Genomic DNA, 22,500 nt, shown 5'->3' with positions numbered 1-22,500 from the left:
TACAGTGCTAACTTTAGGTACTGTTTTCTGTTACAATCTAAACTGTCTTCATATGGCTTTATAAGAAACACAAACTGAACATAAGAGTTTTCAGTGTTGCTGAGTGCCTTACCCTGATTAATTTGTGTCACAGTAAGATATGTAGTACCTTTTGTCTATCTAAAAGAATTTCATAATTCTTAACAGAATCATTCCCACTACAATGCAGGGTCTTAACCAAAAATTAATGTAACTTTGCAGCATGCATTTTCAAGGTAGCTAAAGTTGCATGGTTTATTGGCTTACCATTGATTGTTTCTGAGAGGTCCTCTCTGTTTGGAAAATTCGCCAAAAAAGAAATCTGGAAGAAAAGGCAGCAGAAGGGAGGGATGCTATCCAGATGAAGTTCACCTGGATAGCAATCCTCCCCCGATAACCTATTGACGACACCCTATACAAACAGGTCTCAATTACATCATTTATATGGCTGCATCAGGAAAAATATGAACATCTAAAAAAATTTAACCATGATGAATTTGCTTGTTTGTTTGTTTTTATGTTGTGAGGCGATATTTGTGCAGGGGTCAGTTGGTGACTTACTTAGTAAGATAATGTTATGCTCCCAAGAACCTGGAGGCAAAGATCCTTGCTCACGAAGAGCATGGACACAGAGGACCTGGCTAAATTGGAAATGCAATTAGCTAAGGGTTGTTATTATAGTAGTTTCCATCACTAGTAGGAGCTATTGGTGTGACTTGTGTTTGAACAGAACACAATTTAGAACTGTTGTGGAATTATTCTATGTTTCTATTACGCAACTATTTTTTGCACTCGATTGAAAGCACATTTCAGTCCCACAGGTTTTACGATTTCAGCGGGTATTTATGATGGATGCTAAATCATCTCAGGCTTTGGCTGTCGTAAAGAGGAAAAATATGAAAATCTAATGAAATTAAAACATGATGACTTTGTTTGTTCGGTTTTTTTTCTCTGTTGTGATGGAATACGAAAAAATGCCAGAAATGTATAATATTTGTGCAGGGGTCAGTTGGTGAATTAGTAAGATAACGTTATGCTCCCAAGAACCTGGAGGCAAAGATCCTCGCTCACGAAGAGCATGGACACAGAGGACCTGGCTCGATTGGGAACCTAGAAAGCCTAATGTTATGCTCCCAAGAACCTGGAGGCAAAGATCCTCGCTCACGAAGAGCATGGACACAGAGGACCTGGCTCGATTGGGAACCTAGAAAGCCTGATGTTATGCTCCCAAGAACCTGGAGTCAAAGATCCTCGCTCACGAAGAGCATGGACACAGAGGACCTGGCTCGATTGGGAACCTAGAAAGCCTGATGTTATGCTCCCAAGAACCTGGAGGCAAAGATCCTCGCTCACGAAGAGCATGGACACAGAGGACCTGGCTCAATTGGAAACCTAGAAAGCCTAATGTTATGCTCCCAAGAACCTGGAGGCAAAGATCCTTGCTCACGAAGAGCATGGACACAGAGGACCTGGCTCGATTGGAAATGCCATTAGCTAAGGATTGTTATTATAGTAGTTTCCATCACTAGTAGGAGCTATTGGTGTGACTTTTGTTTGAACAGAACACAATTTAAAACTGTTGTGGAATTATTCTATGTTTCTATTATGCAACTATTTTTTGCACTCGATTGAAAGCACATTATTTACATCGTTTTTCAGTCCCACGGGTTTTACGATTTCGGTGGGTATTGATCATGGATGCTAAACCATCTCAGGCTTTGGCTGTTGTCTTGGACTGACTGACACACTTGGCCTTAATGAGGAAAAATATGAAAATCTAATGAAATTAAAACATGATGACTTTGTTTGTTCGGTTTTTTTTCTCTGTTGTGATGGATTACGAAAAAATGCCAGAAATGTAGAATATTTGTGCAGGGGTCAGTTGGTGAATTAGTAAGATAACGTTATGCTCCCAAGAACCTGGAGGCAAAGATCCTCGCTCACGAAGAGCATGGACACAGAGGACCTGGCTCAATTGGGAACCTAGAAAGCCTAATGTTATGCTCCCAAGAACCTGGAGGCAAAGATCTTCGCTCACGAAGAGCATGGACACAGAGGACCTGGCTCGATTGGGAACCTAGAAAGCCTGATGTTATGCTCCCAAGAACCTGGAGGCAAAGATCCTCGCTCACGAAGAGCATGGATACAGAGGACCTGGCTCGATTGGGAACCTAGAAAGCCTAATGTTATGCTCCCAAGAACCTGGAGGCAAAGATCCTCGCTCACGAAGAGCATGGACACAGAGGACCTGGCTCAATTGGAAACCTAGAAAGCCTAATGTTATGCTCCCAAGAACCTGGAGGCAAAGATCCTCGCTCACGAAGAGCATGGACACAGAGGACCTGGCTCGATTGGGAACCTAGAAAGCCTAATGTTATGCTCCCAAGAACCTGGAGGCAAAGATCCTCGCTCACGAAGAGCATGGACACAGAGGACCTGGCTCGATTGGAAACCTAGAAAGCCTAATGTTATGCTCCCAAGAACCTGGAGGCAAAGATCCTTGCTCACGAAGAGCATGGACACAGAGGACCTGGCTCGATTGGAAATGCCACTAGCTAAGGATTGTTATTATAGTAGTTTCCATCACTAGTAGGAGCTATTGGTGTGACTTGTGTTTGAACAGAACACAATCTAGAACTGTTGTGGAATTATTCTATGTTTCTATTATGCAACTATTTTTTGCACTCGATTGAAAGCACATTATTTACATCGTTTTTCAGTCCCACCAGTTTTACGATTTCGGTGGGTATTGATCATGGATGCTAAACCATCTCAGGCTTTGGCTGTTGTCTTGGACTGACTGACACACTTGGCCTTAATTAGGAAAAATATGAAAATCTAATGAAATTAAAACATGATGACTTTGTTTGTTCGGTTTTTTTTCTCTGTTGTGATGGATTGCGAAAAAATGCCAGAAATGTATAATATTTGTGCAGGGGTCAGTTGGTGAATTAGTAAGATAACGTTATGCTCCCAAGAACCTGGAGGCAAAGATCCTCGCTCACGAAGAGCATGGACACAGAGGACCTGGCTCGATTGGGAACCTAGAAAGCCTGATGTTATGCTCCCAAGAACCTGGAGGCAAAGATCCTCGCTCACGAAGAGCATGGACACAGAGGACCTGGCTCGATTGGGAACCTGGAAAGCCTAATGTTATGCTCCCAAGAACCTGGAGGCAAAGATCCTCGCTCACGAAGAGCATGGACACAGAGGACCTGGCTCGATTGGGAACCTAGAAAGCCTAATGTTATGCTCCCAAGAACCTGGAGGCAAAGATCCTTGCTCACGAAGAGCATGGACACAGAGGACCTGGCTCCATTGGGAATGCAATTAGGTAAGTATTATTATTATAGTTTCGATCCGATGCGAGACAAAATGAATTTAGAGTAACTCAAGCTGCTTCATTGTAAATTTTTAGACACTTATATCATGCTATTAATGCTTGCCTATTCTCACTAAGGATACATCTCCCCCAGAAATAGAATAAATTATTACAAACAACAAAATGAATGATAACAACAATGCAATGAGTAAGAACGAAATATGAGTGACCAAAGGTAGCTAGATTGTAATGGAAAGTTGATTGACAGTAAGTCAGTCAGTCAGTCAGCCAGCCGAAAAAGCACGCCAATCCCAGTTAAAAAGCAACAAAACTCATCGAACACACTTTTCTAATCTCCGATTTCCTTTACTTCTTCTCCCTTAAGGTCCAGGGCTCGAAATTAACGAAAAAAACCGCTCACAATTTTGCGTTATGATAAGAAAATTTAGTCGCAATTTCGCAAATCTTAGTCACAAAATCGCCGCGCTGCACTGTCTTGTCAGCGGTTTAGCAAAAAAGATGAGCACGCAATACTTGTGTGTAAAGAAACCGCTGAAAATGGCGAATGATCGAAGGATGGAGCTGTGCACGTATAAACATCGCATCGCAGAGAAAATTCACAGCGAGAAACAAAATAATTTTGTCATCTATATATTTATTTATTTTAGCAAAAGAAGCCGCAAAGTGGAAACTGCTAACCTTGTTGTTTCGAAAGAGCGAAGGTTACAACGAGTAGCGAATTTGCGACTTTTCCATATATTTTAGTCGCAAAGGGAAAAATCTAGTCGCAAATGCGAATGTATTGGTCGCAATTTCGAGCCCTGCTTACCTCTGAATTGTTTAGAGCCACTTTCATTTCCTCCTCAACCTGTTTTGATAGAAAAAGAATTGGGGTGTTATGAAAAGGAAGACCTAAAGCCTATTAAGTTATTCTTTAAATTGAAAGGGTTACTAAGGGCTGCTCTTTGAATGCAATGACAATATGAAACAAAATTAATAGTGTACACACAATTATAACCATTTTCAAATTCCTGTCAAGTACTTACTCGTTCAGAAATGTCTAGGACCTCATTGGTTTGCAACCTGTCTGTGTGCATAACAATGGTTGATCCCCTTTGGATGGTGAAGTATAAGGGCATATTATTGGATGACCCTACCCAGTCATACACCTCCTGACAATGACAAAACCACAGGAAGTTAATTAGAAACAGTTTTCGCTATAGCTGCCTTGCTTTGTCGTTATCATATTATGAATTACTGGAAGCGAGTATTTGCTTTTTAGTTTCTTTCTTAGACTTATACAATAATTAATGTTGTTTCTTTTTCTTTCTTCATGGCAGCAAGGATGTTACCCAATACCACCTTACAAGAACTAAGAAATCACCAGATACCACCTTGCGCTTCTGGTTTCTTCAAATTGGGATTGCTTCATACAGAACCAAATGTTTTCTAACTTCTTTGACCTTGTGTGCATTATGCATGACCAGCCATTCTGACTCCTTGGGTTTTTGCCCCTGGACCAAAATCCTGCCGGGCAATTAGCCCATTTTGATATATTTGGATTGCTATAGCCGTAGCATTACTTTACTTTAGTAGTGAAAGAACTTATTTGCATGAGACTGGTTAAATTAGCCTTCTTTTCTCTAAATAATTACATAGTTAATTAAGTTTAGTAAAATATCTGCAAGTGTGAATTCTATTGAATAGTTTGAGATGTCCAACTCGTACCTTTTTCACTTCAGGAGTTAATAGAGAAAAGTAGATCTTTGTTTTAGAGCAGGGGATTAAAAATAATAATCAAAGAGCCTTTTCATTTTATAGTCTTACATTATATATTAATATTTTTGTGACTTTATTGTTTTCAGCAACACCCAAATACTCCAAACACAATCTGTAAAAGCAGTTGCATAAATCTGTTATGGCTGTTGTCATGTCTGCCATTTTGGATATCATGAGGTATGAACAACTACATGTAAGAAGCAAGAGTCACTTTCAGTAACCAGTATATATCATCAAGTTACTCCTTAAGGACAGTGCCTACTAATTCAAAGGTATTTTTGGCCCGATTTATGATTATGCAGGAAAGGTAGATCTTACCAGTTTTATTGAAATCCAATAAGAAAATTGGGGGTAACCATGCATTTTTCAAAGATAATTCATGAACAATATTTGTATAAAGCTCTGAAATACAAAGCAATGTATGGCGATCTTTCTCAAATTGAAGCTCAATTCTCTCTAACGAATGCATGGTTATCCCCAATTTTCTTTTTGGATACCAAGAGAACTTACTAAGGTCTACTTTCTCTTCATAGTTTTGACCCGTGCAAAAATATCCCTGCAAACGATAGGAAAGCCGAGTATCTGGAGATGCGCAGAACGTATGCGCAATAACTGTAGGCACTGTCCTTAACTTCTTTATGCATGGCAATGTTCAGCTTACAACATTAGTTGGCGTATTTGAATCTGGTAAACAGTAGTGTATTGATCTTCAGGCATTATTAGCTTTTCAAAGTTCATGATTTAATTCTCCCACATTATACAACAAACAAAATTAATATTTTATAATTATTCTCTATTTCTCTCACCTGAAAGAAGGCAGTATCCTTAAAAAGCCGCTGCATCCTCTTTCCATCATGAGTTCTTATGATTATTTTTATCCCAGAATCTGGTTCTTCTGTGAGTCTTTGTTCCCTTTCCTTTCGTATCTGTTTGTTTCCAAGATAATTAGCATTGTAAAAATTACAGGCCCAGTAATAGATTAACTAGATTTATACATCACATTACTTTTTGCAGTAGGAAAAAATTTCCAGCGCACGAGAGAAAAGCTGCAGCATGTAATGTTTCAAGAATCTACCCATTTCTGAGAACATAAAGGAAACTATCGCTGCTGCACATTCACTAGTGTGGGGTGTGAAATTTGCTAACCATTTTCTGCATTCACATTTATAGTGGCAATTAATGAAGTCTTTTTGTGTCATATCCACTATTTATATCATTTTTGGTGAATTGTAACTTTATGGAGGAGAGTTCTCGCTAACCTTTTCTTCCTTCTGTTGTTCAATTGCGTCTCCTCTGTCACTGGTTTCTGCCTCCTGCAGTTCTTTCTCTTGCTGACCTCTTTCTGCTCTCCAATGTGCCCGTTCCCTGTCAAGACCACAAAATTAATGAAAGTGTGTAAACCATCCTGGAAAGTACAATGTACTTAGCCACATTGCTCATCAAAAGTTTTCTCTATTTTTTTCTGTACAGTGATAAGGTCTTTCCTTTGATTTTTTTTTCTTAGGTATATTATTCATACTTATTTGTTATGCATGTGTATATATATTTAGGCTATTATTTACAAATTGGATTGTCATAACAGCTTTCCTCACAAAACAGCTTTTTGTGCTTTTCTTTTATTTCTATCCCGTGATAAGGACAATCATATTAGTACCAAAATCAAGTTCTTTTTACCATAATTATTGGAAGCACCGAGCACCTAAGGCTTTTGATATTGTATCTTCCAGTAAATGCATTTATCAATAAATAGATTTGTTAATTACCTTTGCTGACTGAGGTCGTGGATTACATTTAGTGCTTCTCTTTGGTCACTCCTTTCTGACTCCCGCAGTTCTTTCTCTTGCTGAGCTCTTTCTGCTCTCCAGTGTTCCTGCTGTTCCCTGTCAAGACCACAAAATTAATGAAAGTGTGTAAACCATCCTGGAAAGTACAATGTACTTAGCCACATTGCTCATCAAAAGTTTTCTCTATTTTTTTCTGTACAGTGATAAGGTCTTTCCTTTGATTTTTTTTTCTTAGGTATATTATTTATACTTATTTGTTATGCATGTGTATATATATTTGGGCTATTATTTACAAATTGGATTGTCATAACAGCTTTCCTCACAAAACAGCTTTTTGTGCTTTTCTTTTATTTCTATCCCGTGATAAGGACAATCATATTAGTACCAAAATCAAGTTCTTTTTACCATAATTATTGGAAGCACCGAGCACCTAAGGCTTTTGATATTGTATCTTCCAGTAAATGCATTTATCAATAAATAGATTTGTTAATTACCTTTGCTGACTGAGCTCGTGGATTACATTTAGTGCTTCTCTTTGGTCACTCCTTTCTGACTCCCGCAGTTCTTTCTCTTGCTGAGCTCTTTCTGCTCTCCAGTGTTCCTGCTGTTCCCTGTCAAGACCACAATAATAATAATAATAATAATAATAACACTTTATTTACATGCGTGTCACCTAGGAGCTAAAAGCTCGTTTAAACGCGAATGTGAGTTAGGATTTTATTGAAACAAACGAGCGTACGAACTTTTTCCTGAAGGATACCCACAAAAGTTGGAAGTAACCTTTTGGGAAGTAAATTCAAAGTGAAAAGTGTTGAAACTATTCAGGGAATTAAGGCGCATGTCTCACCAAAAGTCGTTTCTGTTTAAACTAATAAGGTCTTTTCTTCTAAATTTTTTACTTATGTTTTATACGTAATTATGAGTTTTGGCCTACATTTTCAAATTGGATTGTTATGTAGCAGTTTTTCCTGCAAAACACCTTTTTCGTGCTTTTTAGTCCATGATAAGGACGAAAACATTAAGACCAAAATAAAGTTCTCTTTTACTAGTTCGAAGCTCCTAATAAGGAATTACCTTTCCAGAGTGAGGTCACGGGTAAGGTTTCTTGCCCTTTCCAGTAGTTGCACAAATGCCACATCCTGTGCATCCAGGTCTGTTTCTGTAGGGAAAGATGTTACCCAAAATGTATTAAAGAGAAAATGTTGGTAGATAATAGAATTACGGTGTGTTTAAGAATTTGCTGGAGTTTGTTTGTGGGTTAATTAACATACTGGTTTGCAAAAGCTACCTTCAAGCTGTCATCATAATGTAAATGAAACATTCTTGGTTGGTAATGCTGATCACTTTAGGCTTTGACTTGACATTAGTGGGTTAGTAGGAATAAGATGCATGCAAACAGAGTATCTGCCAAGTACTTGTATGTGTACTTTTCCTCACCAGAAATTTCTCCTACAAATGCTGCATTGCTGCCAAGTGATGGAACAAGGCAGATGATCCTCTCTGCCATACCACCTCCGCCATATTTGTCAAGGACTGAAGGGAAGGTAAAGACAATAATTCAAGTATATATTTCAGCAATCAGTTTAGTTAGCCATGATTTTTTTTTGTCTTCTTTAGTGAGGAGCTTTGGTGTAGTCATTCCTGGGTAGTCATGGATGGCAGCATGCCCAAATTATTTTTGTCTTATTTGATTATTAAATCCTAGGGCAGCAATGTATGTTGCAGGTCATTTAGTTTTGTTTTTGTTTTTTTTGTTTTTTGTTCTTTTATTTTCATTCATGGCAAGAAATTACTGAAATTAATGTTTTGTTGGACATGTTTCACACTGCACTTAAAAAGAAAACAACAAACATAGTATTTGAGGTAGAGGTTGTTAAAGATGATGTTGTTAGCAGTGGTGGTCAAAAGTAATACACTCTGTTTTTACCCAGAACATAAAAAAACAGTGTTCATTCTTAACCACATCATTAAGAATATTGGTGGTTTAGACCTTGTTGTGTGAGAGTTACAGATGTATGTAGGAGATCGGCAAATTGCACAACTTCTCACGTCGAAAGAAAACTGTTCCTCGGGTAATCTTGACTTAATTTATGGTGTTGTTGTCTTTATTAACTTTGCAAGTCATGTGCTAAACATGCTTGTGACAAGAAAAACCTTGTTTTTAAAGAAATACAGTGCAATTTTAATACATACCTTTTTTGCCATCATCAGATGACATTTCTGCCACCCAAAAGAGCCAAAGATGTTGATTTTCAGAGTTTACTACTCTATAAAGAAGCCTATTCAAGATAAAGTCCATTGTGAACAAAGTGAGCATGATTCACCATACTTAGCTCGCTGGAAGAATGCTGGCAATACAATGCCTAAATTGCCTGTATGCTTTAAAATGGTACTATTACGAAAATCGCATCTTTCTTATCTAAGCCATTTTGAAACATAAACAAGTAGTCTGCGTGAGAAGAAAAATGCTGATTACTTTTTTCAAATATCTCTTTTAGTTCCAAAAAAGAGATATCTTAACCAATTTATATCAGAATTTTTTCATTTTTTGCAGTAAGATTCTACTAAATGTTCTCCACAATATGAGCTTAACAGTTCTGTTACCATAGCATCATACTGGGTTCCACACCTTCCCCATATTATGAGCTTTTCTGGCCACCTTTGGCGTTCCATTTGGATATTTGCTAACAGCACTAGATATGCATGATCCAGCAAGCATATAAATATGTTAGCACGACTTTGTAGCGTTGTTTAACATTTCAAGCTGAAAGTCATATTGAAATCAAGTGGGTGGGTACTGGAAAAGAGTGAGTTGCCATGAGAACATAATTTTTTAGAGCCAAAGGTGTGTTTCCTGTAGAACTATTAGACTACCAAGTTTCAATGGTCTGCCTTGTAAATTGGCCAAGGTAGCTCGATTTATATACTCAATATAATATTAGGTTGAGTGTATGATGTCATCAGTCATGTCATTTGCATATTTTACCCATTTTTCTAACTTAAATATCTCCGGAACTAATGAAGATATTTGCAGACGGTAAATGGCGTTTTTGTTCTTTCATGGAATTCTATGTGATACACTCAAAAAATCAAGGGGTAAAAATTTGATCATAGTACCACTTTAAACAGAGTTTAAACTGAACTTGTGTATTAAAAGAGGTTGCAAGTACATTTAGCAGTTGACTCAATATATATGACTTCAATGGATAGAATTTTAAGAATTTTAACTGCATTGAGTTTGTTTATACATTGCGCTACTTAAAGGAGGACTTGTTTACCTTAAAATATTCTCCCTTTTGCTGTGTAGGCCTTTCTTTTCATTCAGCAGAACAATCAGCATTGCCCTGCAACTCTCACGTGCCTGCCAGCATAACTAATACACACAAAAAAGTAAAGTTAAAACACAGGCAAACGGAGGTTCAGATTTATGGGATTCTCGCTAATATTATTAATTTTATTTCAATAAGGCCATCCAACACCACGATATATACCGGTATATATCTTGATATATATATATATATATATATATATATATATATCAACACCAAAATAGATTTATATCTATGTGTGTGTATGTGTGTGTGTGTGGAGAGAGATATAGATAGATAGACGTCAAACCTGTAAACATTTAATTTCCTCATGCCACTCCAAGTGAATTATTAACATAATTATCACCAACAGAAGCCATATCTACAATATAACATGCAATCTAGCCCATAAATTCAAATCACCTCTTCAAATGAATGGTTTGTGAACGGGGGAAATGGATTGTCCTCCATCCCAGTACAAGAAGCTTGCAAGAGGTGTGTGCATCTTGCTGCCTCATCCGTTCTTGATATGATGTCAGTGATGCCTAAAAGGAGATCAATTTTTTTGTTTTAGTAGCTGTCCCAAACAAACACTTACATGCTCAAACTACATAGTTTTAAAATTTCGACACTTGGCAATTATAAACTATCATAAGAGGTTTGCGGGCACATTCTACTCCAGCACATTGTTCTCAGTTCTCAATGACCATTCACTTTCCATTATGTAATACCTTTAATTAAAGAGCGAGAAGCAGAAACTACATATGGTATGACTCAATCAAACCTTACCTCCCAAACCAGGTGGTGAAAAATCGGTGGTTATCATCCCTGCTGTTAAAGTAAGGAAAGGTGGTTACTTCATTTTTGTGAGTAATGCACCATTCAAAACTCTAATAACACTAATGCTACACACATTTTGCAACACAATGTACACATTCATGTAAAGGTAGAGGAGCATGTGGTGTTGATGTTGGTTATTTTTAGAGTTAGAGCAGGGTGACAAAAACAAACGAAAAATTTATTCCACACTTACCACGGGTTCCTTCTCCGTAAAATGGAGTGATACTGAAACCTGTGTGAATAAGGTACGTAGGTGACGAGACCAGAAATTGTTCTGCATTACTTTTCTCCTCAAAATTCTCATTCTTGTCAATTACATTAAATTATCTTATTATCATTTAGGATGAATAAAAAGTTCTTAAATAACTGAGTATGAGATCTGTAATGGGAAATATTTTCCAAACCACAACTGCATTGGCCAAAGTGCTTATTTTGAGGTATTATAGATGCTGTCTCTTTCTGGAACATCCTCTGATTACTGTTCCATGTAAGTTATATGTGTCTAACACTTCCCAAAAGTATTTCAGACCTTTCCAATAATTTATTTGATGAACAGTTCAAAATGTTTGGAGATTACCAAACATCAAATTATAGCTTTGATCATCGCAGTGAATAGCAATGATTTTAAGCAATTGCTTAAAATTGATTTCTGTAATATGTAATGCATGTCCATCTACAATTACCAAACATGTTTAAAGATTCCTGATATTAAGATATTCTCATAACTTTTTCAAGGGTTTTGTAGGGGAAAAAACAATAATTTTGACAATCTTCTCTGTAACGTGTCCCAATATGTATAATATTAGTAATAATTATAACAATTGGATATATTTTTCAACCTCATCTTGCTGCACTGGTTGACAGTTCTTACTTTTTGCGTACTGAGACTGATACTGGATGTATTCGCAAAGTTTACCTGTCAAGAATGTGATAGGGGTGTTCCGGGTTGTCTTACAGAAAGCAGCTGAGCCTCCTGTAATAATGGAAGATGTTGTTGTTGTTGTTGTTGTTGTTGTTGTTGTTGTTGTTGTTGTTGTTGTTATGGGTGATGCAGGTCTTGCTTCTGATGGCCCTTAAATTAAACAGCAAATTAATGGAAATTAAATTCCACTTAAATTTCTAAGATTTTTACCGGTATGTCCAACTGCAATACAGTGTGAAACGGTGCCCCACTTGATGTAATGTTCAAAGGTTCTTAATAATATTACTTGGGGGTATCATGGAGTTAGAGAGTTATACTGTTAAAGCAGGTAACAGGTAGGACAAACTGAATATTCTTATTAGTCAGTGTGGTTAGCTCAAAGCATGTGTAATTGCATGTTTAGGAAGTGGTGTCCAATCTGTCCGTAGTGTTTTAAAGGGTACAGGAAAAAAGTGGTGTGGACACAAAATGGAGCCTGGTTGGTTCACTACAAATTGGCAATGAAGACAAATATCAAAGCAAGATTGTTACACTGTAACCCATTAAAAGGGCACCACACACTAGTAGTCTAATAATTTATAGTTCCACAGTTACTTCCTTACCTTGAAGATCTTGTACAACAATAACATCATCATCAAATGTACTGTGGTGTAGATCCCAAGTATCTTTATAAGAATGGAGTACAATAATAACTACTGTTATTATTATTAATATCTTGTTAATGTAAATTTCAGAGTACTGTAGGTCTACATGAACATTTTGGGTTAATATCAATCTTTGAATTGTAAGTTACTTACAGTCACTTAGAGTATGAAAGTGAGCCGTAGAAGGCGTTTTACAGTGGTTAGGGTGTTGGGTTTGCATGCGGTTGCCCCGGGTTCAAATCCCATTCTAACCTCTGGTCAGGATTTGTTTCCGGTTGTCACCGATTCAACTCTGCCACGCGTTGAAAAAATGGTTGCCTCTCACCATGTTTCTGTTAAATTTGCTTCTTTCAGATTATTAAAACGTGGAGTGTCTGTGAACTAGCTTGATAGCAAAGTGCACATCCAATATAAATAAAGCATTTACAATTTTTTTAATTTTTACAAAGAGGCGGTGACCAGGAACATTCTGTATGTTGCAATTAGGGTCCTTTGCCCCCAATTCTATCTAAACATTGTCTTGAAAGAAACTGTATTGATCAATTTTATTCCCATACAGGAAAGGAGGGAGGGAGTTAAAATGGCAAAAAATGTCATGTTTCACTTAGAAAGAAGTTGCAATTTGTTTTTGTTTTTGTATTATTTGTTCAGTGCTGTCTGAAAAAGCAGAGATTACATCACAGGGAGCTTACCATCATCATCACTTTGTTGCGCTAACCTCTCAAGGTATCTTCTTGTTTCACCTTACAAAGAAAGGTATTGACATTAAGATAAAAAAAAATCAGTGCATATACATATACACACACACACATATATGTGCGTTCACCCCTGCACTCTTACGGGGACAGACATATGAATGCACACCAGCTCTGTGGGACAGTTCAGAATATGGGGACATGTTCGATTCCTCACAAAAATGTCCCCAGAAGTTGGCATTTAACTGTAACCATACCATACTTCTGGGGACTTCAGGGACTTTTGTGAGAGACAAGACTTTGTACCGTATGTTAAAGATCAATGAAGCCCTCAGAAATCCCACAAAGACAAGACCTAGAGCACAAAGAAATTATATATATGTGTGTGTGTGTATTTCATGTTAAATTGTCATCCATTTAATTATTTTTGTTACTTTTGGAATTCCATTTTGTAATGACAACCAACTGGTTGTTGTCATGGCAATCATCATATGCATGTCAGGCCAAAGGAATTGGCAGTCTGTTTCAACATTACCCTGGTTTTGTCTTTATGTGACTTAAGCTTGGTAAACCCTAGCCACCTAAAAAAATAATTATTCTTCTTACTTCCACCTCTTGGTTGATGATTTGGGGTACTTGCTGCTGTACTTTGCCACCGTGATGGTAGGATTGATGAGGTGGCATTTGCTGTGGTCGTAGTAGAGTAGCTGGATGTCACAGAGGCAGGATGGGAAGTGGTTAATGTCGATTGTGATGATGAGATGAATGGCAAATTAGACTCTGTGGCAAGTCCTGGTGATGGTGGAGAAACTGGACTAGAGGCAGAGGCACCTATAAGTGAAATCAAGATTTATTTTCTAATTGGATGTGGTGCCTTCTAAATACATCTTTGTTTCTTGTTGTTATGTACACTATAAAATGTTTCATGTTTACTTGGTTTGGTAATAATTAACGAACGTGTAGTTTTATCAAAAACAGTTTGGAGTCTTCTGGTCTCCAACCTCTATAGATAAATGTAACTGTTCTCAGGATTGGTAACCAGTTGATTTAAAAAGAGAATGATGATGTAGCAACCACATATCAAGGACTTATAAAAAGTGTGACACAAAAATAAAAACTGGAACATAAATTAGGTTAAGATTGTAAGTTACATTTCCTAAGAGATGTAGTGAGCTTCCTATCATGCTAGTCGATTAAACTTTTTAAACGGGCTGCAAAGCATCTCAACTTCATTAACTTCACGGGTTAGTTGAATAATACAGCCGTGCTTTTAAGTTTTCCGAGACATAAGACTACCCGGCCGCAATTTTCTTCTTTGAGTGCCTTTCTTATAGGAGAACGAGGTTTTTATCAATAGACGCTATTATAGTCTGCCCTGTAAATGTTGCTTTTGCAAAGCACCTTTATGCCCTTAGCGATTTTCTCTCCTGTGAATTCGGTTACCTTTATAACTACGCATTACAGCCCTTCATTAGGTGAGTAAGGGGCATTTTAAACTTGTGGTATTGTTTTTTACTAATGTTTTGTCACAAATACCTGGCCTATGTCGCTTTAAATACAGGAATAACTTTTTCGACTTGGATCTGCCCAAGAGCTTTAAAATTTCTTTCGCCTCGGGAATACCGGTGCAGATTCTTGTCAGTTGGCTTCCTCGGCTCGCGGACTTGTATAAACGTATCCTTGAATGAGGGAAAGACAAAGGAATCTGTTGATTTTTATTGTTGCTAAACTTGACATTTCTGTTTTGTTTAACAGTATTTTCAATTCCTGAAAAACCGAGCGTTTTTCGCATAGTTAATAAGGTCTTACTCGAGGAAATTGGACTATCTTAGTTTAGAAACTGACTAACCTTGATAAATCTTCACCTCTAAGTGCAGGGAAGCTACTTTGGATGAGTTCTCGCATTCGCCGACCGCTCCAGTTTGCAAAAAAAGTCAGCTCTTTCACGCGTCCATCGCGGTTGAGCTTGTCCCATGCTCTTCCCCTTGGAATTGATTTTGTCTTTGTTTCTAGCCAGACGAATTCACGGGAAGTCGATCTCCTAGGTGCTGGAAGATCAAGCTCAGAGTCAGAGTTACTCAAGTTGCTGGCCATTTTCAGTTTGACGAAGATCAACTAGCTGGACAAGAGAGTGTGGTTTGCGTTGAAGGCTCTGGGAATTCGTGATGAGGTGTGGTTGGTCTGCTATATGTCAAGTGAATTGCAACTTTTTGACGAGGTCGCCTTTCATTTGTAACCGGAATTACCAGCAGCGTATTTCCTGGCAGCCAATCGCTAGCAACATCAAGCTGTTTTTGTCACTTTGGGATGCTTTCAGCCATTGTCAGTAAGTTCAGATGAATTTGCGTAAAGGAAGCCTTTCTTTAGCGGTTGTCGATATTTTTTTCTTTCCTTTTTTTTTTTTCTCTTTTTATCATGACACTCTAACTTTAATTTCCGGCGACATGTCACCACTGGTGTCTTGAAGAACGAAGGTTAACAGATACACTTTAGTCACAGTCAAATGTGTAAGCATTCTGAAATTTTTAAAGTTTTGGCGTTACTAGAATCCAATAAATTTTCAAATAATAAAGGACAGGGTACCACAACTAGAACAGAAAAGTACAGCCAGACTTCACTTTTTTATATTCCCGTTTCTTCTAAATTTGCGTGTAATTGAACTATATCCTCGTTGTATAGTCAGGAGCCCACGAATACACGGGCTCCTGGGGTCCGTTTCTCGAAAGTCCCGAAACTTTACGGGCCGTTTTCGGGTGTCACAATTTCCTTTGTATCTCAAGAACGGTAAGGATTTAAGTTGTCAAACTTCACAGCCATTTTGCTTTTTGTTACCTTGAAATCAAGTTAAAACATCGGCTTTCCAGAACAAGAGGTTGACAGTTTCATAAAAGGCTTTTCGTGCCCGAAAAGTTTTCGGGACTTTTGAGAAACGGGCCCCTGATATAGTATAGATAAAAGGTATAAGTAAGAGGGAGCTCACAATCATAAGCCCATATGGTTTCCTCGTGAGCTTCCTCGCCAGAATTTTAATACTACTGTAATTATGACGAATTTTGTAAAACATCTGGCGAACAAAATAAACTAAACTGAAAACTGAAACTGAAAACTATATTGGTGGAATATTAGGGTTGCCATTGTAAGTTTTCATTTACTCCGCAATGTTGTATGATCGAACAACAGAAATAAGAGAAAAATTGGCAATGAAGCAGGGAGTGAACGAGCTAAACTGCATATTTTATTGTTGATTGTTTTTCTACGAAAAATAAGTTTTGTAATAAAGTGAGTAGTGCAAGTTGATGTTATCCAACATATCACAGTAATTACGAAAAGAAATGGCATGGTATTGATAATAGGATACTCGGATATACCTAAGCTATACGTTTTTTTATTTGAGTTTTCTGTGTGAACTGTATTATTAAGCATAGTAAAAAAAGTCAAATGCTCTAATAAAACGTGTTTGAAAACTGTTAAACGACAAAGTCAGTATATTGTGATGCTAAGACCGGCAAGAAATTTGTGATGACCTCGTTTAATCCCCTCCACTGCCTCCACATCCTTTCATCCAAATACACTTGGAGGTCTTCCTTGGAAATTCCACGCCGTTGTTTGATGGGGCCCTTTAAAACTGCCCATGCCGATTCAGCTTCCTGCGTGTGGACCCCAGTGGCTGGGTCCACGAAATTATCTGAATGCACCACGATCCTGTGCCGTGAAACGAGATTGGGCAAATGCTGTTCTAGGTTAGTATAGGCCCCCCAGTCATCCGTATGTACTTCGCTTCCAGGCAGAAGACACTTTGCCAGTATGGGAAGGAGAGTGGCACGGTCTCTCCTTTTTACAACTTCATAGTAACCTCGGGATGGTTGGGTATCGCAACAAAGTACTCCAAACACCCAGATGTTTGTTCCTCGTCTTCCTCTGTTGTTCTAATTGACCAAGACAATGCAACAAGATATCGCATTGTTAGTGAACTTAGTGGTTTCAAGAACAAAACGAATTACTGTATGAATATGTTTTACTCAACACAGGCATTCAGAATGCCGTGGGTAATTTTCATTATTTCAGTTATTTTCTGCAAAAAGTGGTGAAAGAATCTAACCTTTGCCTTGTGGTTAAATTTGCTTTCGTCACACTTTACAACACATCTTCCACCGAATGGGATGATGGGATTTCTCCCGATATCTATGGAGCACACGTCCTCCAAATTCCGAAAAACTGTACAAACTAGATTGTTATTCATGTTCAACATGCGAGCCGTCTGTTTTCTACTCTGATCCATTGACCATAGATAAATTAGCAGCAACAACTCTCCAAGAGAAATTTTAGGAAACTTTGCGAAAAAGCTGTTGGTCCTGATACTGCGCTTTTTCCTGCAAGTGCGACATCTCCTGCAAGAACAAGGAGCAAAATTCAACTGTTAGTCTTTTCCCTTCTCTTAAATAACATCATAGATCCCGCGGATTGGTCATCACACTTTGGTAAAAACCAGGAAAATCTTTGAGTTGATCTACTAGACCACTTTCAGAAATAGTTACTCTATTTGCGAAGACTAAAGTAATCATGGTCGGTTTCCTGCCTCATGACAATCTGTGTATTTTTTATATGCGGGGTTCCTAGTAGTGCGTAGGAACGGAAGCATATAGCAATAGACACATTGCATGAGTGGCCCTCTATTATATAATTTAGCCATGGCGTACTTGTTAACTTATGGAAGATCCATTCTGTTCACTATTCCATTTACAAGACTTACTGTACGGTTAAGTCACAGGAGGCTAATTTCTGATCCTCCACAATGCACGCTTACCACTGAAATCCATCAATGTGGTTAGGTTCTCGCGATACTAAATCCATGCCATTATTACATGTGCCGCAATGTAATGGATTGGCCAACAGTCCCCGATTTTGCAGCCATCTAATTGTTCTTGACGTTGATCCGTTTTTCAATCTGCCAAAAAAATCCAGATTCATAGCGGAATACCAGAAAGCTATCTTCTGCTTTTGGCGATCTTCGATAACGCGCGGGCGCCGGAAATTCCCTAATATGAACTGTCTTAAAAGTCATATCATTGACGTAAAACAGACTTACGCAGGGTACAATAAAACCTACGCCTAATCCCAAGGGACGAATGATTGAATCCAATTCGATATCAGAAGGCGCAACCTCACCATGCGTAAAACCGAAATTGGCAAAATAAATATCAAGCTATTGGCTCAAAGTTTAAGGAAATGCAAACTGCGTTTTGTATTAAAGTGCCACTACGATGAAAATTTTGCATGTCCTTTTTCCTTTAGAAAATAGACGTACTAAATAGGTATCATGCCAATTTTTATCGCAAAATTCCCACGGACAGTATGATTATTGTAACGTAGTTTTTCGGTTTTCGCTGTCCGCCATTACTAGGACGGCAAATGACCGTGGGCAAGAAAAAGGGTTGGGTCTTGCTGGATCGCCTGGGGTCTGACGTCATATGCGCAACGCTCAAAATAAACGCGGCTAATTTCCCATGCCATCTATGAGATGTGAGAGATCGCCGAGTTGCTTTTTGCAGATATTATATACAATACTCCTTGATCTACTTGTTCGCTTTGTCAAACGCCCACGAAGCGATGTGCGTAAGACGTCACGAGCCAAGTCTTACGTGAAGACCGCTTACAAAATAATCGCAGGCTTCTCTAATGCCGTCCGAGTAATGGCGGACAGATTTTTAGCGGTTTTTGGCTCGATATTTCCCGACTTATCATCATCAACATCATATCATCATATATCTTATTTACCCTCAGATTTTTAGAGTAGCTTGGTGTAGCTAATATCTCCGAGCATTTACCCTCCCAACTATGGACTGCTTAATGAAGTGACGAGAATTATCTTTTTCGCAAGATGCAAACAAAATCAATTGCGTAAAGTGAAATAGTGTAATGATATCAAGATCACTTGATTAAAGAAAATTTGTCGGACAGAGTTTGAAGACATTTTCTGTGTCGTAAAACCTAAATGATGGAGCGACTTCCCTATGACCGTGAAAAATAAACGTAGAAGCAACATAAACAACAATGCAAAACATTTAATTGGATTATCGAACACAAACAAACGATCGCGAATTTTCATTGGCTTAGCTGACGGGGATGCAAGAAACGTCATCTCTCCAGTATATTTCTGGAAAGTCTAGCTTTGACGCCATTTGAAATGCAGTTGTAATCGGGCAATCGCACTGCTTACTACCCATATGAGGAGTTTCCTCAGCGGGAATAAGGAGGAGCTTCGTTTCAATCTTACCAAACATTGGTCCGTGAAAACAAATTGCAAACACTTTCAAAGTCACACAAAAGTCGGTCCATCCTGTTCAAAAACAGCTAACGGTACTAAGAGGAGAGGAAAATTTATCGTGGAACAAGATACGTAATTTCAAGGTTTGATTAAAACTTGATTATTACATAAAACTTTGACTTTCTTGCCGGGTTTGACCTTCACCACGGTATAGGCACATTTGGGAGGGAGTCGATTGATATTAGGGTGATTAGCAACAGAACGGGATCCTCAGTTGACGAAGCAAGAGTGTTCGGAATAGTCTGGATTTTTCTCTTGTCTGACCTAATATGGATATTCTTCCGCGCGTGCCGTCGCCATCTCCAACTGGTGCATTTATGTTAGCACGAGGAATGGGCAGGCACCGTAAGGTTCAAATAGCCAATTTTTGGCTATAAGAACCCTACGGCGCATGTTCTCCTACATAGAGTTTCCCAGAGCTTTGGGTCGATCCGAGGCTCAGGTGACAAGAATGCCTGCTCTGTTGCTGCGGAGCGAGCGTAGATAGCGTGCAGCAACATAATCAGGATTTAAGAGGAATATATTACAAAAATTGTCGAATTCATCACTTTCAGCCAGAATTCATTGCATTTAACCGGAGTGCACAGCGCCACTTTTTACCAGAGTGCATTGCGCCACGAACAACACGAGGATGTCACACCGGCGAGCATACGTAAGATACGTCCCCCTCATGTAAAACGATGTGACAGAGATCGTGATTGACTTACACAACTCCTGCTTTTATTATTAATGCAGTATGTGAAAGTATGCAAATCTGGACGTTTAGTTATGACCACTTAATTTTAAATTTAGCATGTCATTCCTTAGCTGTTTCGCCTCCTTTGTCGAATTCTGAAATAAAAAGAAATCGTTATTACTAAAGCTTGTATAATTAAAACAAACGAGAAACGGAGAACATCCAAACATAGCTAAGTCTTAGCATTTTCACACATCTTAGAAGTTTGTGCGTCCTAGAGGACGCTTTTGGCGCACCACAAACTGAGAGCCTCGAAAGCTACTACCTCAAGACCAACCAGAGTTTGTAACATTAATTAGCCCCCCAACCCACAACCCTAACCATAAACCCCCTAACCCAGCACTCCCCCCGCCCCCTTGAAATTCAAATACGTTTTTATATGAGGTCAATGAACTAAACCAATGCAGTGCTCAGACAGAAAATCCTTTGAGGTGGAAAGGGTGCTCTTAAATCTTGGTTGATTTTGTTACACCCCATGATTTAATTGACACTACTTTAACAAATAACGGTTAATTGAAGTCTTGGAACGCATAAACTATGTCACCATCAACAGAATGTTACTATCTTTTAGATACCCTAGTCATCTTATTCTAAAAAGCGCATTATGAAGTAAAAATTAAAATCTGGTTAACTTAATGCAAGGCTTGCCTTGCTACGACTACCACATCTTTCAAAGCCTTGGACATAGCGCAATCGAAGCAGGCCTTTCTGGAAATATAACTTCCACCTTCTATCCAGTCTTCTAAATAACGGCGACGCTAGCTCGTTTGTATTTTCAGGCGACAATGGTGGCTATGTTATAAAGGAGGCTTCAGAGAGAGAGTGTGTTGGCACCACCTTTAATTGTCCCTGCATAAAAAAATTCTATTCAAATACATCTAAAACCCGCTGGTAACAACCTTGCATTTAGAAATTTAGCCTAAAAAGGTTCTTACATAAATGGTAATTAAGAGAAATTTCGTAAATAGGTTCTTATTTTCTGAAGGAAAAAATCACGTTGTAGATAGTAGAATTTAGTGGTATTCGGCCTTCGTCCCCGATGCAGCAGCCAGTTTTTCCCTATACGGGCCCTTACAGAAAATTTGAATGAAAGTTAAATACAAGATAAAAAAAATCAAATAAAATGACTACAATAAATCGAACAATCACATGAATCTTCAAGCCATTAACATGTACACATTTTACTGTTAAAATTCCTTTCCCCATTACAACTTAAAGTGAACAGATTAAAATGTCGTCCCTATGGCAAGACGTATTGAAGGTGCGGAATGCGGACCAAAGATACTATTTTCTGTTAATAACACATCATCATCTCTAGCCTAAAGTAATGCTCATCTTGCGAAGAGGATGTAGAGAACTCTAAATGTAAATTTATCTTAATTGCTAACTTAGAGTGCGTACGTTATAGGTATCACGCTTTTTAGATAACCAACTGGTTGCTTCCTGCCAGTTGGGGTTCTTAATCAGTTTGGGGTGGCTGTGAATTAGCTAGATAGCTAAGTGCACTTCCACTAAAAACGAAGCATCGTTATCATCATTATCATTAATTTTTAGATTTTGAAAAATAAGAACCTGTTGCAATTTTTAGGGTGAACAGGTTCTTGTTTAGAAGGGGCCTAGCTAACCAATTTTAGGTTTACAGATTCGTAGTTAGGTTCTTACTGGTGGCCATGGGTTGTTCTCTGTATTGCTGGTTTCTGTATCGTGTCAACATGTCTCTACTTGATTATTAGGCCAATTCCTTTCTTTTCTGCGTAGATCAAACTACTATTGTAGTATTTATTTCGAGGCACTTTGTCGTCCTTATCATAAGGAGACTTAATGAACCAGTAACTACGCGATTACCTCTCTATTAATCTTACGGGTCGCTGTAAACTTTTTACATCGTCAGTGGTAAGACTTCCAAAAGTATGGATTGGTAAGAAAACTCAACAGGATTGTAAAATTTGAAACTGCGCCTGTTTATTTCTAGCCATAAAAGATCACAGTAAGTTACTAAATGTATGCTGGGTAAGGGGCTGCTTTCTATATTGGGCAGCCACATTCACGGTATTATGCTAGCGCCAATGTATCTTTGCTCTCACAAATCCTCAAATTGCTAAAAGTATAACATAGTGATGGCCAATG

At 38.2% G+C, this 22,500-nt stretch overlaps 3 protein-coding genes across 6 annotated transcripts in view; 1 reads left to right on the top strand and 2 right to left on the bottom strand.

The window, feature by feature from the left end:
- The window catches only part of LOC138000594 (uncharacterized), an 8,309-nt gene extending 1,138 nt beyond the window's left edge, over window positions 1–7,171 (bottom strand). Inside the window, exons 1-6 of one of the 2 annotated variants that reach the window (XM_068847128.1) lie at window positions 6,883–7,171; window positions 6,379–6,484; window positions 5,926–6,045; window positions 4,387–4,512; window positions 4,170–4,208; window positions 286–340 (exon numbers count right to left, since the gene is read on the bottom strand). In XM_068847128.1, the coding sequence (XP_068703229.1) occupies window positions 286–340; window positions 4,170–4,208; window positions 4,387–4,512; window positions 5,926–5,961 (256 nt within the window). In that variant the 5' untranslated portion in view covers window positions 5,962–6,045; window positions 6,379–6,484; window positions 6,883–7,171. The remainder of the gene's footprint in view (window positions 1–285; window positions 341–4,169; window positions 4,209–4,386; window positions 4,513–5,925; window positions 6,046–6,378; window positions 6,485–6,882) is intronic. The other variant, XM_068847127.1, reaches the window with a different exon arrangement.
- Window positions 4,520–22,500, top strand: part of LOC138000593 (TNF receptor-associated factor 5-like) — a 25,688-nt gene continuing 7,707 nt past the window's right edge. Inside the window, exons 1-5 of one of the 3 annotated variants that reach the window (XR_011123164.1) lie at window positions 4,520–5,296; window positions 8,344–8,447; window positions 9,115–9,212; window positions 13,269–13,373; window positions 15,326–16,778. The gene's annotated coding sequence lies outside the window, so the exon portion shown is untranslated. Of the gene's footprint in view, window positions 5,297–8,343; window positions 8,448–9,114; window positions 9,213–13,268; window positions 13,374–15,325; window positions 16,779–22,500 lie in introns of those variants that run through there. The other 2 variants (XR_011123165.1, XM_068847123.1) reach the window with 2 other exon arrangements.
- LOC138001198 (uncharacterized) lies at window positions 16,780–17,552 on the bottom strand. Its single transcript, XM_068847851.1, has 2 exons — window positions 17,412–17,552; window positions 16,780–17,238 (listed from the first exon to the last, which is right to left on the bottom strand). Exons 1-2 carry the CDS (start codon window positions 17,550–17,552, stop codon window positions 16,780–16,782), a joined length of 600 nt encoding a protein of 199 aa, XP_068703952.1.

Source organism: Montipora foliosa, chromosome 4 (genome assembly GCF_036669935.1).
Source record: "Montipora foliosa isolate CH-2021 chromosome 4, ASM3666993v2, whole genome shotgun sequence".
NCBI classification, from domain to species: Eukaryota; Metazoa; Cnidaria; class Anthozoa; order Scleractinia; family Acroporidae; genus Montipora; species Montipora foliosa.
This window is presented reverse-complemented; position numbering and strand designations above follow the sequence as displayed.